The sequence below is a fragment of the Ylistrum balloti genome, unplaced genomic scaffold, assembly GCF_031769215.1.
Source record: "Ylistrum balloti isolate Yb309-2 unplaced genomic scaffold, AGI_CSIRO_Ybal_v1 Utg370196, whole genome shotgun sequence".
Classification (NCBI taxonomy): Eukaryota; Metazoa; Mollusca; class Bivalvia; order Pectinida; family Pectinidae; genus Ylistrum; species Ylistrum balloti.
The window spans coordinates 1,891,402-1,907,126 of NW_026782173.1; the positions used below are offsets into that span (position 1 = coordinate 1,891,402).

The 15,725-nt window shown below is 34.4% G+C and overlaps 1 protein-coding gene across 1 annotated transcript in view; it reads right to left on the reverse strand.

Moving 5' to 3' along the window:
• Window positions 1-15,725, reverse strand: part of LOC132551395 (tachykinin-like peptides receptor 99D) — a 90,874-nt gene that overhangs the window by 2,007 nt on the left and 73,142 nt on the right. The window contains exons 3-4 of the mRNA XM_060215536.1: window positions 10,730-10,880; window positions 4,010-4,203 (exon numbers count right to left, since the gene is read on the reverse strand). Of these exons, the coding sequence (XP_060071519.1) occupies window positions 4,010-4,203; window positions 10,730-10,880 (345 nt within the window). The remainder of the gene's footprint in view (window positions 1-4,009; window positions 4,204-10,729; window positions 10,881-15,725) is intronic.

Genomic DNA, 15,725 nt, shown 5'->3' on the forward strand with positions numbered 1-15,725 from the left:
AACAATTATGATAGGAAATATCACATATCTTGTTACCGGATATGAAGTGCCGGAAGTATTAAATACAATTTAGTTGAATAAATTGCATTTATAAAGAGTAACTAATCATGAACGTGTGACCTTGTAAGCGACAATGTAAGCAATGAATGACTGAGCGATTAGATAGGCAAATCAACGAAATGAGTGAGCGACCAGACAAATCAAAAGAATGAGTGAACGACCAGAAAAATCAACAGCATGAGTGAGCGACCAGACAAATCAACGAAATGAGCGAGCGACCAGACAAATCAAGAGAATGAGTGAGCGACCAAACAAAACAACAGCATGAGTGAGCGACCAGACAAATCAACAGCATGAGTGAGCGACCAGACAAATCACGGTATAAGTGAGCGAACAGATATACCAACAGTGGATTAAAAACATATGATATTACAACTTATATTATCAGAAATGTTTTATTTGTGTCGGAAATAAAAAGGATAGTCGTAAATAAAATAAAAAAATTAATTTGGTAAGTCAACTTTATTTTCCTCCAAATGTAATCATCACCCTAGACAATGAGTTGACAATAACTATATCTACCATGTGTTACATGTAAGTGACGTAAGCTGTCGTCAGTTACCCACATGTATGTATGCCATGAAAAGGAACTGATTGATTGGTCGATAGGACCGTTTCAATATCACGTGGTCTCTTCCTTTCTGTTGTAGTCTGCGTTGGCCGACTTGTATGGTTAACTATGAGCCCAATTCGTATTTGGCACACGATAACCAGCATATGGCTAATACACGAGACATCATTCAACAGTCGTCTCTTTTGACATTTAATTACAAGCGTCAAAGTGAGTATCACGAGGTATAATCTAAATCAGTATAGTGGCAATTTGTGTCTGCCATTGTCCATGAGCCGACCATAATCCAATCGCTCGGCACACAATCCGATAACTGTATGCAACCCTGACGGTGATGTATATCAAAAGGGGACTGTTATAACTTGTTATTCACTCACTACTCTTTAACCTTTGTTTACTGAACGGAAATAATCGTAAAAGTTCAATTTCCCTCGATTTCCAAGCCAAGGAAATCGGCTTTTTGCCTTGTCACGGACGTCCCTATTCCAACATCTCTGTCGCCATACTGGGGATTACAGGCGACAAAAGTATTGGTTAACACTGATTGACAGCAACGATTGCGTGCGATTCGATCAGCTTAACAATGCTCAACATTTTTCCTTTGAAACATTTTTTTACCTATTTGCCGATTCCAAACCAAGATTTTATGTTATGAATTCTATCCAATTTTATAGGAATTAACAAATGTTGTACGTGAAAATTCTTGCGTCTGTCTTTGAATATAAATACAAAGAATATAAATTCTTGATGTTTTTGGGTAATTGCAGAATTGTTTGATTTGCAAATTACATTATATTCTCTCAAACACGAGTATAACTCTAAATTGGTTGCAAGTGTTAATTTTATGGAGTTTAATTTCGAGCTTGACAAAGATTACATTCCCTGCGGCAACCTTAAGACAAGTCTAAATGATTGTTGCAATACAGAAATACATCCCGCACAATGCCATTCTTTTGATATAATTGTAACGCAATATTACTTGCGGGTAAAGATGCTGACTTTGATGTTTGATGTCTGTAGCATTTAAAATGGCGTCTTCAAGACGAAATGATGTAGAAAATAGTTTTAAAGGTGTTATTCGCTTGTGAGTACATTGCAAATCTTTAAACAACCAAATATAATTGCCACGTTTCATTGCACGCTCAATGTGTTGACTAGTATTAACTGTGTCTGATTTAACGATCAAAGCAAATACGTCACGATGAAACTGTTTCGTGCCTGAAATTGATATTTCTTCCTTAGACTTGTTTTTACTGTTTAGTTGTTTTTTTCGATGGAAGCCTTAGTATCATTAGTATTTTCTATGATATACCAATATGTCGAAAATATTTCAGTTCAAACTCATGAAAAAGATTTACCCTAAAATTCCTGAAGAAATACAAGAAGAAAATGACCACGTGTTCCTGAAAGGCAAGCATCAGCACCCGGTATGCAATCTTGGTTAATCCAAGTAGGTAATGTCATATTTTCAAATGTTAAACAGCAACAGAATTACCAAGCATACTAACGAAAATCAAGCACATCCAACTTGATATTGTTCAAGAATAAAAAAAAAAAAAAAAAAAAAATCCCAATGAGACGACGACCGTTAAGTAATCTTCACTGAGCAGTATCTCTCTAAACCCTGTATTGTGAGTTTGTCAGTCAGTTTAAAACATTCTACTCGCAAATCGTGTTATTGGGATCAAGCCATTGGATATCTAATAAACTGTGAGCTGTTGATGCCACAAGTTGGAGATACAGGTTTGTTACTATCCAGAAATCGAAAATTCAAAGTCGGAAAATTTAAATAATCCAATTTATTATATAATTTGGTTTAAAGCTAAACTTGTTTAAACCTGTAGTTGAAGAATTTGGTGTGTCCCTGTCACCTTCATCACTTCATCAGACAAATGAGCAATGTGAAGATTATTAGTTGAATAGAGTGTACGAGATGGTACGGAATCGACCAACTTTTTCGTCTGTACTCTTATGTACACTAAGGTAAAAAATAGTGTGACGAGTTGTAAACTGGTTGTGTTTGTAAAAACTTCTATTCTTTTGACATTACCAATCCAATGGAAATAAAAAGACTGTCACGTCCCTTGTTTACGAATCTGGTCAGTTTATATTATAAACCCGGGGAATGAATCACTTGAGAAGATGCCATTGATAAATCTGAGAGTGAAATTTAACAACTTTGCAAGGATCTATTTTGATACGTTCTTTGATGACTTCAGCCCGTATGAAAATAAAATACAAGTCAGCCAAAAGAGGAGCACGGTTTTCGCCATAGGTATGTCAAGAGTCTGTTGGAAGAACTTTGAAAGGATAGCAAGAAGGATTACAAGATAATGGGATGTGGTAGCAGAAAAATAAAACGTTCTTTTTGAAGAAACTTTGTTTTCGAATGGTCAAAATTCTTGGTGTGCTCTAAAATATATATCTTCTTTAGTAAAACACAGTATCATCATAAGGCTCTAACCCTCATTTTGTTATAATTAGAAATGGATATAAGGAATTTTGATTGGTTGATTAACTAAGCGAGCTAGAAATAAAACGATGTTTATAAAACCTGTTCTGAAGGCCAGGAATCCAATACATATCTTTATCATTACTATACAATCTAAACGATTGTAATACTGAAGCAGGATTAACCAGCTTTCTCTTCTTTGAAAAGATTGGATGTAGTGCAGGCAGGTGTTCCTTAGTTATCGAACAAATGTTATTGGTTGCCTTATCTATATACACGACATCATACCTATCATGTAAAGTGTGAAGTGTGGATTTAACATCAGGATCAAGGAACACAGTCCTGTGTTCTGCTTTCATTTTGGATTCCAGGCTGCTAATTCTTTTGAGCATGATGGACCAACTAGATCTAATGCACACTGAAGTGGAATCTACACAGCACGTTCTCGTTTCGCTGACTCTCTTGCATAGTTACCATAGATTCCATCTGAGATTTACATTCCAATTAATGGATGGGATTCCATGATACTTTTGACCCTTCAAGTTATCGTAGATTAAAGTTTTAGATAATGTTTAATTGATTTATACAACACACAGACTATAATGTTTGTTTTTATAAGAAAAAGATAACGTATTATTTTTCATTTTTACACAGGTCATGTTTTATTAGGAATATTATAACGTCCCAACAAGGAGGAGCTGCTTACGATGTGGAATATCTGGTAATACTTGGTAAACTACATACACTGAAAATATGTCAAATATGGAACCAACACATCCAGTTTCTTTTGTGATGATTTCTTAATGTTTAATTCTCTACACACTTGTCAACTCACCTTTACATTATGTTCACTTTGGAGACAATATTGTGAATGTTATAGGAGATATCGATATCAATGAAGAAGCTATTTGGACCAGAATACTTACTTAGCATTCATCCAGCAGTAGATGAGTGGATTGTACATGGAATTACTCATAGCCAGCCAGTAAATAATCAGGTAGACCTGCTGAACATTGTTATAGAGCTCAATCTCTGTATAGGACGCGAATATAAAGTACAAGTGATAAGGGACCCAGCATATCCCAAATATCACCACCACAACCACCATCATCTTCACCACCTGTAAAATATAACAGATAAGTGACATATTATCACCATTATTTTCACCACCAGTAAAATATAACAGGTAAGTCATATGTAATCCCCATCATCTTCGCACCAGTAAAATATAACAGGTAAGTCATGGGTTATCATCATCTTCACCAACTGTAAAATATAACAGGTAAGTCATGGTTTATCAACATCTTCACCAGCTGTAAAATATAACAGGTAAGTCCTGGGTTATCATCTTCACAAGCTGTGAAATATAACAGGTAAGTCATGGGTTATTATCATCTTCACCAACTTTAAAATATAACAGTAAGACATGGGTTATCATCATCTTCACCAACTTTAAAATATAACAGTTAAGTCATGGATTATCATCCTTATCCTCTTCACCACCAGTAAAAGTCATTATCATAACTAATGAAATATTTAATATGTTAATCAATGTAAATGTCGTATTCTTCACTTGCTTGTACACCTCTCAAGTACATGATATGTCCTGGGTCTGTCATGGTGTCATTGTTATTAAATCAAAGGAAGTGGAAAGCCCCAAAATAACTTTAATATGATCAACAATATTCAATAAATCTGTGGTTATTACAAGGCAGGTATATCAGATCTATGCACGTCATTTATGTGACGTTCATGAAAACACACACTGTGTATGGGTGGACGAATAGATGTGAGGTAGAATTTTGTAAGCAATATAATGGGATATCAATTTTTGTCTGTTTGTCATCTGCGCTCCGTGGCAGATTAAGGCAGATTAAGACGGAGTCAAAATAATTTTCTTTTAAATCTGCATTATAAACGGTATGTTTACACCAAGGAGTTTTACAGATAGCGGGGCTTTTCACGACGTAAACTTGTACAAACCAATTTTGCGACGTTATCTAAAAAGGGGGCGAATTCATATCACAACAAAACTTTGAGTAACAAATATGTTGAAAGCAACTACAAACAAATCATTATAGTAATACGATAAGTAATTCAAAATTTCACAGGAGTGGACCATTGGCTGTTGTTGTAAGTAATGATAAAATGAACTCTTTATACAGATGTAGCACAGAGCGTTGAGATACTATATATTAACAATGACTGAGCATACAATTCTATACAGGACAACATTTTCCCTATAACTTGGTACCTACTGCTAGCTATATCCAACTGATCACTGCTTACTGGCTATTACTGCCACTGTTCTCGTTGCCTACAGATGTGCTTACTGGCTGCTTATTTTTACAACATATTGTACTTCCTGTTACGTGTTTACTGCCTGCTGCGAACTGTCAGCTATGTTTTTACTATACACTATATGTTTACTCCTTACCGCCTGCTGCTTACTGTCTACGGCCACTTGTCTAGTGTCCATTTTTTAGTAAAGTAAGCCTAAATCTCTGCAATTAACCCCCAGTAAATTGAATATATGTATTTGTATTTATCATCAATAATTATCAAAGTAATGGGTAGCAAAGGTTAGAGACTCAATTACAACGAATCTGTCAATATGTATATACATATGGGATGTATCTTTAAATTTTTTTTTATCAAAATTTAAATTACATTTCAAATAACAACTCATTTAGATATATTTATATACGTAGATATAAAGTAGGCAGTAAGCAGAAGTAAACGAAAATAAGGAATTTAGTAGGCTGTAAGCAATCAAAGATTGTACAAATACAATAGCACATTTTAACAAGAATTTAGATAAGACACAGTAGAATTGAACAGCACCATACATTTGTTTCGGCCTTCTAGCACGTAGCAGTGATGCTAAGGGCCTAACAGTGAACAATCACATTTTAACATGGAGTAGGCAGTCAGCAAGGAACAGTGAACAATTACAATATAACAAGGAGTAGGCAGTCAGCAATGAACAGTGAACAATTACAATATAACAAGGAGTATGCAGTCAGCAATGAACAGTGAACAAATGTAGAAATCAATAGAATGCTGTCGTTTACGGAATTTCATAGAACATATAAGACTTTTACTTGTATCAATATTTCTGTATTTATCCATAAATAAATGTGCGGGGTATTCCTGTTCGTTATACAACTTCCACAGTGCACGTCAATCCCACATCCATCACCATATCTCAAGAACGTTTGTTCATTAAAAAATCACAGCTGTAAAAATAAATAGACCCGCTACTGCTGATGCTGGTGACTCATTACACCCAATAGTGCATTGACGAATTACTAGTTAATTTCTTAATCGTTAAGACAAATAGTTCCATGTACGACTTTTCCAGATAACAGTGAAAAATAATCTAATAACTAATAACAATTTAGCAGATGTGAATGAGGTCGCTTACATGGGGACTGTACCATTTATTTGACAGATAAACGAGAGAAAAATTGTTTTATAAATGTTTCAGGTGAGTAAGTATCAAATAGCCTAAAATAACGCTCACTTAATTATAATTTATAATTACCAAAGTTAAAAGCCATCAAAATGCTAATCTTGTATCCAAATCAAAAGTCAATATTTCAAACCAACATTTTCAATCGAAAAGTTTAACAGCAGAAATGAAAGTGATTCCATTAATGTGTTGCTGTGTGACTTCATCACTGTCTTTTCAGCGCCATTCAGCGCCACAGCCTGAAATAATGACATACACACGTTTTAATCAGGAGTTTTCACTAAAACAGATTAGCCTGTTAGTTTCCCGATGGGGAATAATGTGTTGAAACGTCTAGATTTTCTGTGTTGTTCATGGTGTAATACGGCTGATATAACGCAGTCTCTTATAATCAAGGTCAGTGTAGCAATGCCGCCATCTATGTATTAGCGTGAATGTCGGGTTAGTTTACCTAGAAGAAAATTGCGAGTTGAAAACTTGTTTCTGTTATATTAATTAGAAAGCAGCAACTTGACATAAGTTACAGAACTATAGCACTCCTTTAAGTAAAAAAAAAAAAAAAAAAAAAACAGATTGAATAAAAACAAATAAATAAATAGCAACATAACATAATCAAATCTCGAATTCAATCAAACTCTGTCACGATCTGAACAAAAGAAAAAAATACACAGACACTCCTGAAAAGATACGAGGATGATAAGACAAGGTGTCTCGGAAGAGTATGCGTCTTTTGTTTATCGACGACATCTTCCATGTAAACCTTGGTGAATCCAAGTAAGTTATGTCACGTTCTCAAATGACAACAAGATGTACAACAAATGAAACAACAGTCAAACACGTCCAGCTTCAATCGTACAAAGAAATAAAATTCTTCTGAATGAGATCACTGTGACGACCTTAAAATTTCCCCATAATTTTCATTAACTTAAATCATTTGAAACCCAATGTTAAGAGTTTGTCCGCCAGTTGACGGCTTCTTGCACGAAAATCGTGATAATGGGAATAGACCCTTGAATATCGAACCAACCGCTAAATGTAAACACCAAAGGTTGAAAATACATGCTTGATGTTATCTAGAAATGGAAATTCACAATAGGAAAATGGGAATCACGCTCATCAAACAGCTTAGTGGACAGCTGCCCATGTTGGCTTCGTTGTAGGAAAAGATTGAGATAAGCAGCTAATGTAGAAGAGTCTGTCGTATCTGTGATTTCTAGTTATGGTGGTTTATATACGATGGACAAAGTCAATAAATCTCTTTTTATTTAAGTACAAAAACATCATCAATTTGTCTGAAGATGAAATTAAAAGACTTAACAAGGCTTTTGTGACCATTCGTGATAGGCTTTTCAATAAATCTCGTATGAAAACAAAAAAAGACAGCCAACAGAGGGACAGAGTTAGTTGCCATAGGTTACCACAAAACTCGACGAAGATCATTTTTATGATATCGTCCTCAATATATTTCTTATTTGATTTGAACGTATTTTCCACGAAATGCTCTTCAGTATAGTTCACAACCATCTATTTGTACTTCGGTTCACCTTTCCTGGACAAAATGCTTTCATAACAAGAGGACGAGGCGTTCTTTCTTTTTACAATGGGATATGGTGGTGCACAGAGTTAAAAACCAGACTTTGACCCAGATTTGATATTGCTAAGAATAGTGGTTAGTAGTTTTGCCATAGGTTTGGTTGAATAGTCATACGAGATAGCAGTAAATCGTTGTTTATATTGATTCTTGTTTTCCAATATAAATGGGGAAGGTCCTAATCCTTATCATTAATTGGCAATCTAAATTATTGTAATACCGAATCATGGTTAAGTAGTATTTCTCTTTTGGAAAGATTGCATTATATACAATATATATAGGCGTGGTTTCTTTCGATATCAAGCAAATTCAGCCCTTTTTGTATAGATGAATTGTAATAATGTTTACAGACAAGGAACATATTATCTGACGCCTTATCTACAGGTACAATAATATACCTATCATTTAAATCTTGAAGTGCGGATTCAGGATGTCAGGACTTGTGTTTTATTTACACTTTTAATTTCAAGCTTCAAGTTCTATAAAGAAATGATGAACTGAATGGCTCTAACCTACTCCGAAAGCGAATCAAATTAGGATCTTTCATGAAAAGTAATGCTGATATTACCAGTCATTATTTGCCTTCTTGAACCAAAGTCATAATTAGGGAACCTTAGTTAGTAGAGGACCATAGTTATATGAAGAGGTAGAACAAGAACAAGCTGACGGAAGAGTAGTTCTAAGGTCATCTACATTCAATTGTTGTAGCCTTTGTTTGTAGTTGAACAGTTTGAATGTAATGAGCTGAAAGTCAATTGCCCAGTAGTTCCTGGTTGGTCCTCAAATTGAGATTGCTTGTTTTATTATGTACAACCAAGGCGCTGATTTGGCAGTATTCATTAACATTACAGCGAAACTCTTGAAGAAATACAGTTTTTTTATGATATCAGTTTTATCAATTAATGTTCAAGTTATCATGTCGAAACACTACTGTCTGAACAAAATTATTTCTGTAAAAAGTGTACAAACACATGTAATAAGCACCTCTGACTATAGCCTTAATGATTGAGAGATTAAATAACTCACTACACGGTATCATCATCGATGTATGAGACGAACTAATTCAGTAAAACGAAGACAAAAGAGAAAGAAATCTTGGCACAATTAAAGGTAACTATTTGATATGTTTGTGTAAAATATAATATGAAACCATAACTTTACACTACTGTATGGCAGTGACCTTTCCTCTTCAATCTAAATCTTTAATGTAATATCCGAGATATCACGGCTTACTAGAATCAGGTTTCACTGCCGATAACTCAAAACAAAAACAACCAGATACATCGTGCAAAATATACCTTCTTTGCCCTAACGTCTGACGTGTAAAACGTTACAATATTCTATTGTCTTGTGAATGTCTATTCATGATCTTGTGTCTCATATTGTAAAACATGTAATTTATACTGTAACATCGCGCGGTATTTATTCGATAACGTCAGGTTACACATGATGCAATTTATATCAAATATACCTAACAAGCAATGAGATATAAAACATTGTACTATATAAAACACGAGTCTAACTAGATGTTAGAATATGGCAACCATAAATAACATATTAAGTTTAGTGTAAAAGGGAACCGTAAGCATTCCGTATATTTAATTGGTAACGAAGTTGACGATATCAATTTGTAACACGTCTAACAACTGTTAAAGCTACATAAGTTCTTCATTACAATTTGCCGTAAATTCTTCTTGCGTGGAAATTATCGTTTTCATCTCACAAGCTTAACGTTACGGACGCGATAAATAACATCTTATGTGACTTGTGAAGTTTGTTCCTAATAGAAAAGAAATGTATCTGTAATAATTGATACTGGTTTGATTACATGTATTAAAAGGATGTTATATTTGGTAAGTTTGTAGTAAATTTGTATCGCTGTTGCATATATATATATATATATATATACATATGTATATATATATATATATATATATATAAACATATCGCGTTTACTATTTTTTTTAAAATTTTGTTTTCAATTCGAAGACAATTTTCAAGTTTCCATAGACTGGATTGCCAGCCGTGATTTTTCGTCTTTGCGCTAGTCGTCGCTTCAAAGGGTTCAATTAACCCAGTCTAGGGAAGAAGAGTTGGACTGAGGCAGGTACAATACACTCCAGTCAAGGTTTCCGGATGCATGTGCAAAACCTAATGCGATGCATATATCTAGATGCAGAATTCTTTATTTGGAATTTTTTGTTGAGTTTACAACATAGATGACTGTACGATGAATACAACTGTGTGACGATAATAGTCTAATGACAGACTTATAACCCGTCTAAAGCTATAATAAGAGACCAGTCAGAGCGTTAAAATGAAGACATCAAGCATATTTTGATTTTTTTTGTTGAAATTTTCAATTGCAGGAAGAAAAACTGTCAGATTCTGCAGCTCTCCATATTTACAGCGTCATTAAATTACACAGACCCATTATAGAATGGCAGCTTTAAAAGACATGTTATCGTCATAATTTTTTTTGCTTTTGCAAACAAATTTAACGTTAAGTGTAAATTAGCGGCATGAATATCGTTACTATAATCAGTTATAGATTAATTAAGATGATGACTGATATTTTACCTTGCGCTTGGACTTGATGCGTTCGTACTGTACCGGTGTGTTCTCTCCGATAGCACGACTTCCCCATAGCTCCACACCTATCCGTGAATACGTCACTGCCAGTGTCGTCATAGGCAACAGGTATGTCACGAGAATGATGAGTACGTTGTATCTGTAAAATACGATAACGACATAAGTTTTCCAGAAAGTTTCGTGTAGGACAATGAATTCCCTAACGAACTCCAGTTTTCGTCAGGTATGGCGAATTTTAAACACTAGAATTTTGATTGGGCGTGTTTAACGAACTCCAGTTTTCGTCAGGTATGGCGAATTTTAAACACTAAATTTTGGTTGGGCGTGTTTAACGAACTCCAGTTTTCGTCAGGTATGGCGAATTTTAAACACTAGAATTTTGATTGGGCGTGTTTAACGAACTCCAGTTTTCGTCAGGTATGGCGAATTTTAAACACTAAATTTTGGTTGGGCGTGTTTAACGAACTCCAGTTTTCGTCAGGTATGGCGAATTTTAAACACTAGAATTTTGATTGGGCGTGTTTCCAGTTCAATTCAAATAACGGAAATGTATAAACTTTATTAACAAAATAACATATTGTTATTGGTTTTTATATCAACAAACATATTTAAATCTTTAAATCTTAAAACCTGGTAAGTACTCTACAGCTTGCGCGTATAATACCCAGTATCTTATAGTGTCTCTTTATCATACATATTAATCTGAAACATTTCAAATTGACGTCTTTTATAAAACGTAGTAAAGTACCGTATGTCTCATCTCCATCTGCCCGACTTTACCTTAGTGGATGTAATATTTCATCATCTTAATTTCAATACGTTTGGATTTTCTTCCTCACTCTGACTTATTGATATCCTTCCTCACTCTGACTTACTGATATCCTTCCTTATTCTGACTTATTGATATCCTTCCTGATTCTGACTTATTGATATCCTTCCTCACTCTGACTTATTGATATCCTTCCTCACTCTGACATATTGATATCCTTCCTTACTCTGACTTATTGATATCCTTCCTTATTCTGACTTATTGATATCCTTCCTTACTCTGACTTATTGATATCCTTCCTCACTCTGACTTATTGATATCCTTCCTTCATCTGACTTATTAAGATCCTTCCTCACTCTGACTTATTTCCTTGTTCTGTAGTTTTATTGATTTTTATTCCATTTCTGAACATTTATTGATGGATGAAATGATGGATTATGAAAACAAAACATGAGTTACATTAAAAGTCTGATGATATCCACTGACGTAAAGATGAAATATAGCCTAGATAACACTAGGGCCACACCAAATTAAATAAGTACTTAATTAGGGATCCCGCTCTAAAAACACGTTAAGAACAAGATGGTAAAGCAGACACTCTCCCCCACTAAATCGGGTCATGACAATTCCGGACTTTTTTTTTACTGTTTTTTTTTTTTTATATTACGTCTTGCAGAAGCTTTACACATAACTACAAAGATGACTAGAACAGGCTGGAATACACGTTTGAGGTTTTATCAAGCAGTAATGACAAGACCATATTGCTAATCTGACGTGAAATGGCTCATTTTTAACAAAAATGAGTTGAGGAGTTTTCAGTTGTAGAAGCGGTACAAACAGTGAAGATGTCATTGGCAAAGACGATGTTATGTACTATCTTGTTGATAGATGTGCATGCTATAAAAGTCGTTGGAAGTCGTAACTTCTAAAACCACCTTCAGAAATATTGAATATCTCAGTAACTGTCCTATAAAATACATTTAGGTGGTCGGGTGCAGCAGTGGTAAGACACTTAGCTGATCGGGGTTCGATTTCCTGAACGAACATGGTAAGGTATGAGGACACTTGTCCGACAATGTGGGTTTTCCCTAGGTACTCCGCATTCCTCCCACAGCGGGTCCCATCGCGCGAGTGATTAGTATCAGTTGCAATAACTTGTTTCGCAATTGTTGTACAATGAATACAATTCATATCTACATGATGCCAGAAACAGGTTTTTTTTTACCCTTATACTAGACAATATCCATGCAAGGTTGTTAACTCCCAAGAGATTGTGTTCATATCAACACCATAGTGTAACATACAGTAATGTCAATATCTACACCTGATCATATTTTCATCTGTCTGGGTTAAAGATTAACAGGCCACATTTGACAACTACTGCAATAAAAAGCTTGTTCAAGTTTTGTTTTTATAGGAGCGGGGGCATGGATGTCTTGTATACACTTCCTAGGTTCCACAAGGCTTAGGATATTCTTTTAAATGAGACAATGGCGTGTTCTTAAATCTCCTTAATTTTGTAATATTGGTTAATTTTTCAATTGAATTAGTATTTGATCCTATCGTATGTAATGTTGATTTATGTTAACACTTCTGTGTTCATATTATTGAAAACACTATTCTCAAAAGAACACCGATGTTTCGTACAATAAGATTTTATCTCATTGAGATATACATACTCACGCTGCCATGAATACTACTGGACGTTCTATACTAGACTCCCACCATCTCGGAGAATCTCAAAATGAACATTTCAATTACGGAAAGGAAGATAAAGAAAAAAAAAATCGTTCGCTCCATTTTTTCCTCAAGACTTCCGGAAGAACCATCTATTAATTGAGTTGGTTAATGACTCCTAGAAGAGGTTTTAACTAAAATTTCATCAGTATATTTTTCTTGTCTTTTAATACGGCGCGAAAGGATTGGGACAGAGTTGGAATCGTGTAACATGCATTGAGAATCAGGACCGGCTGTTTAATTACTGTACGGATAAAAAAACATTATTCAATTATAGATCCTTCGTGTAAAGTTTCCTAACGGAAATTTCCATTAGCCAAAGAAAATGCATCACAAATTGAAACTTCAAATCCAGAAAAAAAGAATGTATCACTCAGGTCATTCAATGATCGCTTGTGGACAAATTGGTAATGCTGTGTATAACTAATGGTTTTGTGTTCCCAATGACTTGTACAGGACAACCATCAGACACAGACTTGTAGGTCAGCGCTAGGTCAGACAACCCATCGGACCCTTTGGTTGACCTCTTTACAGTAAAACTTCTCGCGAACAGTAGGAGTGTCTGCCACAAGACCTTACACTTTGTTAGTATGACACCCACATTATCAGAGAGAGAACTTTTGTATACTCGTTTGGTGAAAAAGGATTCGTTATATATTATTTAAGCCGAGACAGACCATTCCACATAGACACAGACGGGGGTCTTTATTATTTGCCACAAAGTATTGATATTATAAATTTTCAAAAGGTTTTCAGGATATTACGTCGTCATCAACCTGTCTATTATCCCGGATCAAGTAGGAATGTATAATTAGTGATGGAACATCATGAATACTCCTACATCATGTAGACGGCTGTTTTAACCTACTTAGATTCTACATCCGATATCACGTATAATTAATTGGAATATTTCATAGGAAACGGGAGATTTTTTTGAATGAGAAGTACACGGGTTTATCATAATTATGAGTGCAATTTCATTAATAACGGATGATAAATAGGGTTTAGGGGATTAACTTACATACGTAGGTGTTACGGACATTTCATTTAGTGTTATGTTAGTATCAGGGTAAATACACTCTCATTCCATTAGGCCAATTCAGTATCTAATCACAACCGAGTAGTGCAAACTTCCATTTGCCAGGTGTAATGACACCTTTTGAATTTAACACATATCCAATATAGAGGTCTTCATTACGCAAAGGATAAATTCACACTCGACATCAAACGTCAATGTTTAAATAGATGTAAATAAAGATTAAGTTGGCAGCAGTTATTTACCTACCTGTGGTAGATTTTTTAGTCGAGGATATGAAATCCTATTTAGATCATGCTAATGGAATTGCTGTATAGAATTGTCTTTATGAACCGATTTCGGTGATAAGTCGGTTATGTTTGTAGATATAAATGATGTACCGTTTTTTACTTATAGAAACGCTTGGCTACCATTTTATACAATGTTGGTGATGTGCTATTTTTATATTTCCTGTATGTTTATTGTCTGCTGTAAGTAAGGCTGAATTAAGAGATGTGCAAACTGTGTTAGTATAACTGGCAGACAAACAGATAAGTTTGTACATGTTATAACAAGGCAATTAGGTTACGCGTGTAGATTATAATTGAAATCTCTGAATGCGGCAGTATATTTTAATCAATAAGTTGCTATGTAAACTGATGTGTAAAAGTTATGCTGCAATATATGTGATTTATTTAATGAGATATTTAGTAAACAAAATTTAAGCTGCTAATTGGTTCGTTTAAATGGAGATTTTGGACGGTAATCAGATAGAAATTTTTATATTGATAAGATGCAGTCCATGTTCTACTTTTTTGGAATTCTTTTTTTTCTTCAGAATTAATGCCGTTTCAATTTGACATGTAAAAGAATTTTTATAGAAAAAAAATATATGGCGCGATGTGCACAGCCTTGTTGAAATTTAGTGGAAGTTGCCGAAAACCGACCTGTGGAAGCTATCGCTGTTTACGATGTTGATGCTCCAGTTCTATTTTAGTGTTATTTGTGTATAAACCTTGGTCGTTACTTTGACTGTTTTTACCTCTCTGACAAATCGTTTTTATATCATTTTTCATTCAAGAATCTTAATTATAGATTCCTTTAGCATAACTCAAATTCATTTATGAGTTTTAACAAAGATTGTTGGTACACCTCCAATTTTGTTACCGATACTATACATGTTAGCTTCAATATGCTTTGTATTTTCGTGTTGTTTTTTTTTTGTACGTTTTTTTAAACATTTTTGGTATATTCGTTTCGCATAAAATCATATTTGAAAAAAAAAACTCTTTTTCCATTATATATCAGAATGTCTTCAAATTGGTGCTCGGTTTTTCGTATGATGAATTTAGGTGAAAGATAAAGCTTATATTTTCATTTCGTTTGTAATTTTTAATGGATAAGACGTTTAAAAAGACGCATTAAATTAATTTGAAATAATTAAAAAAAAAAAGTTTCAACAG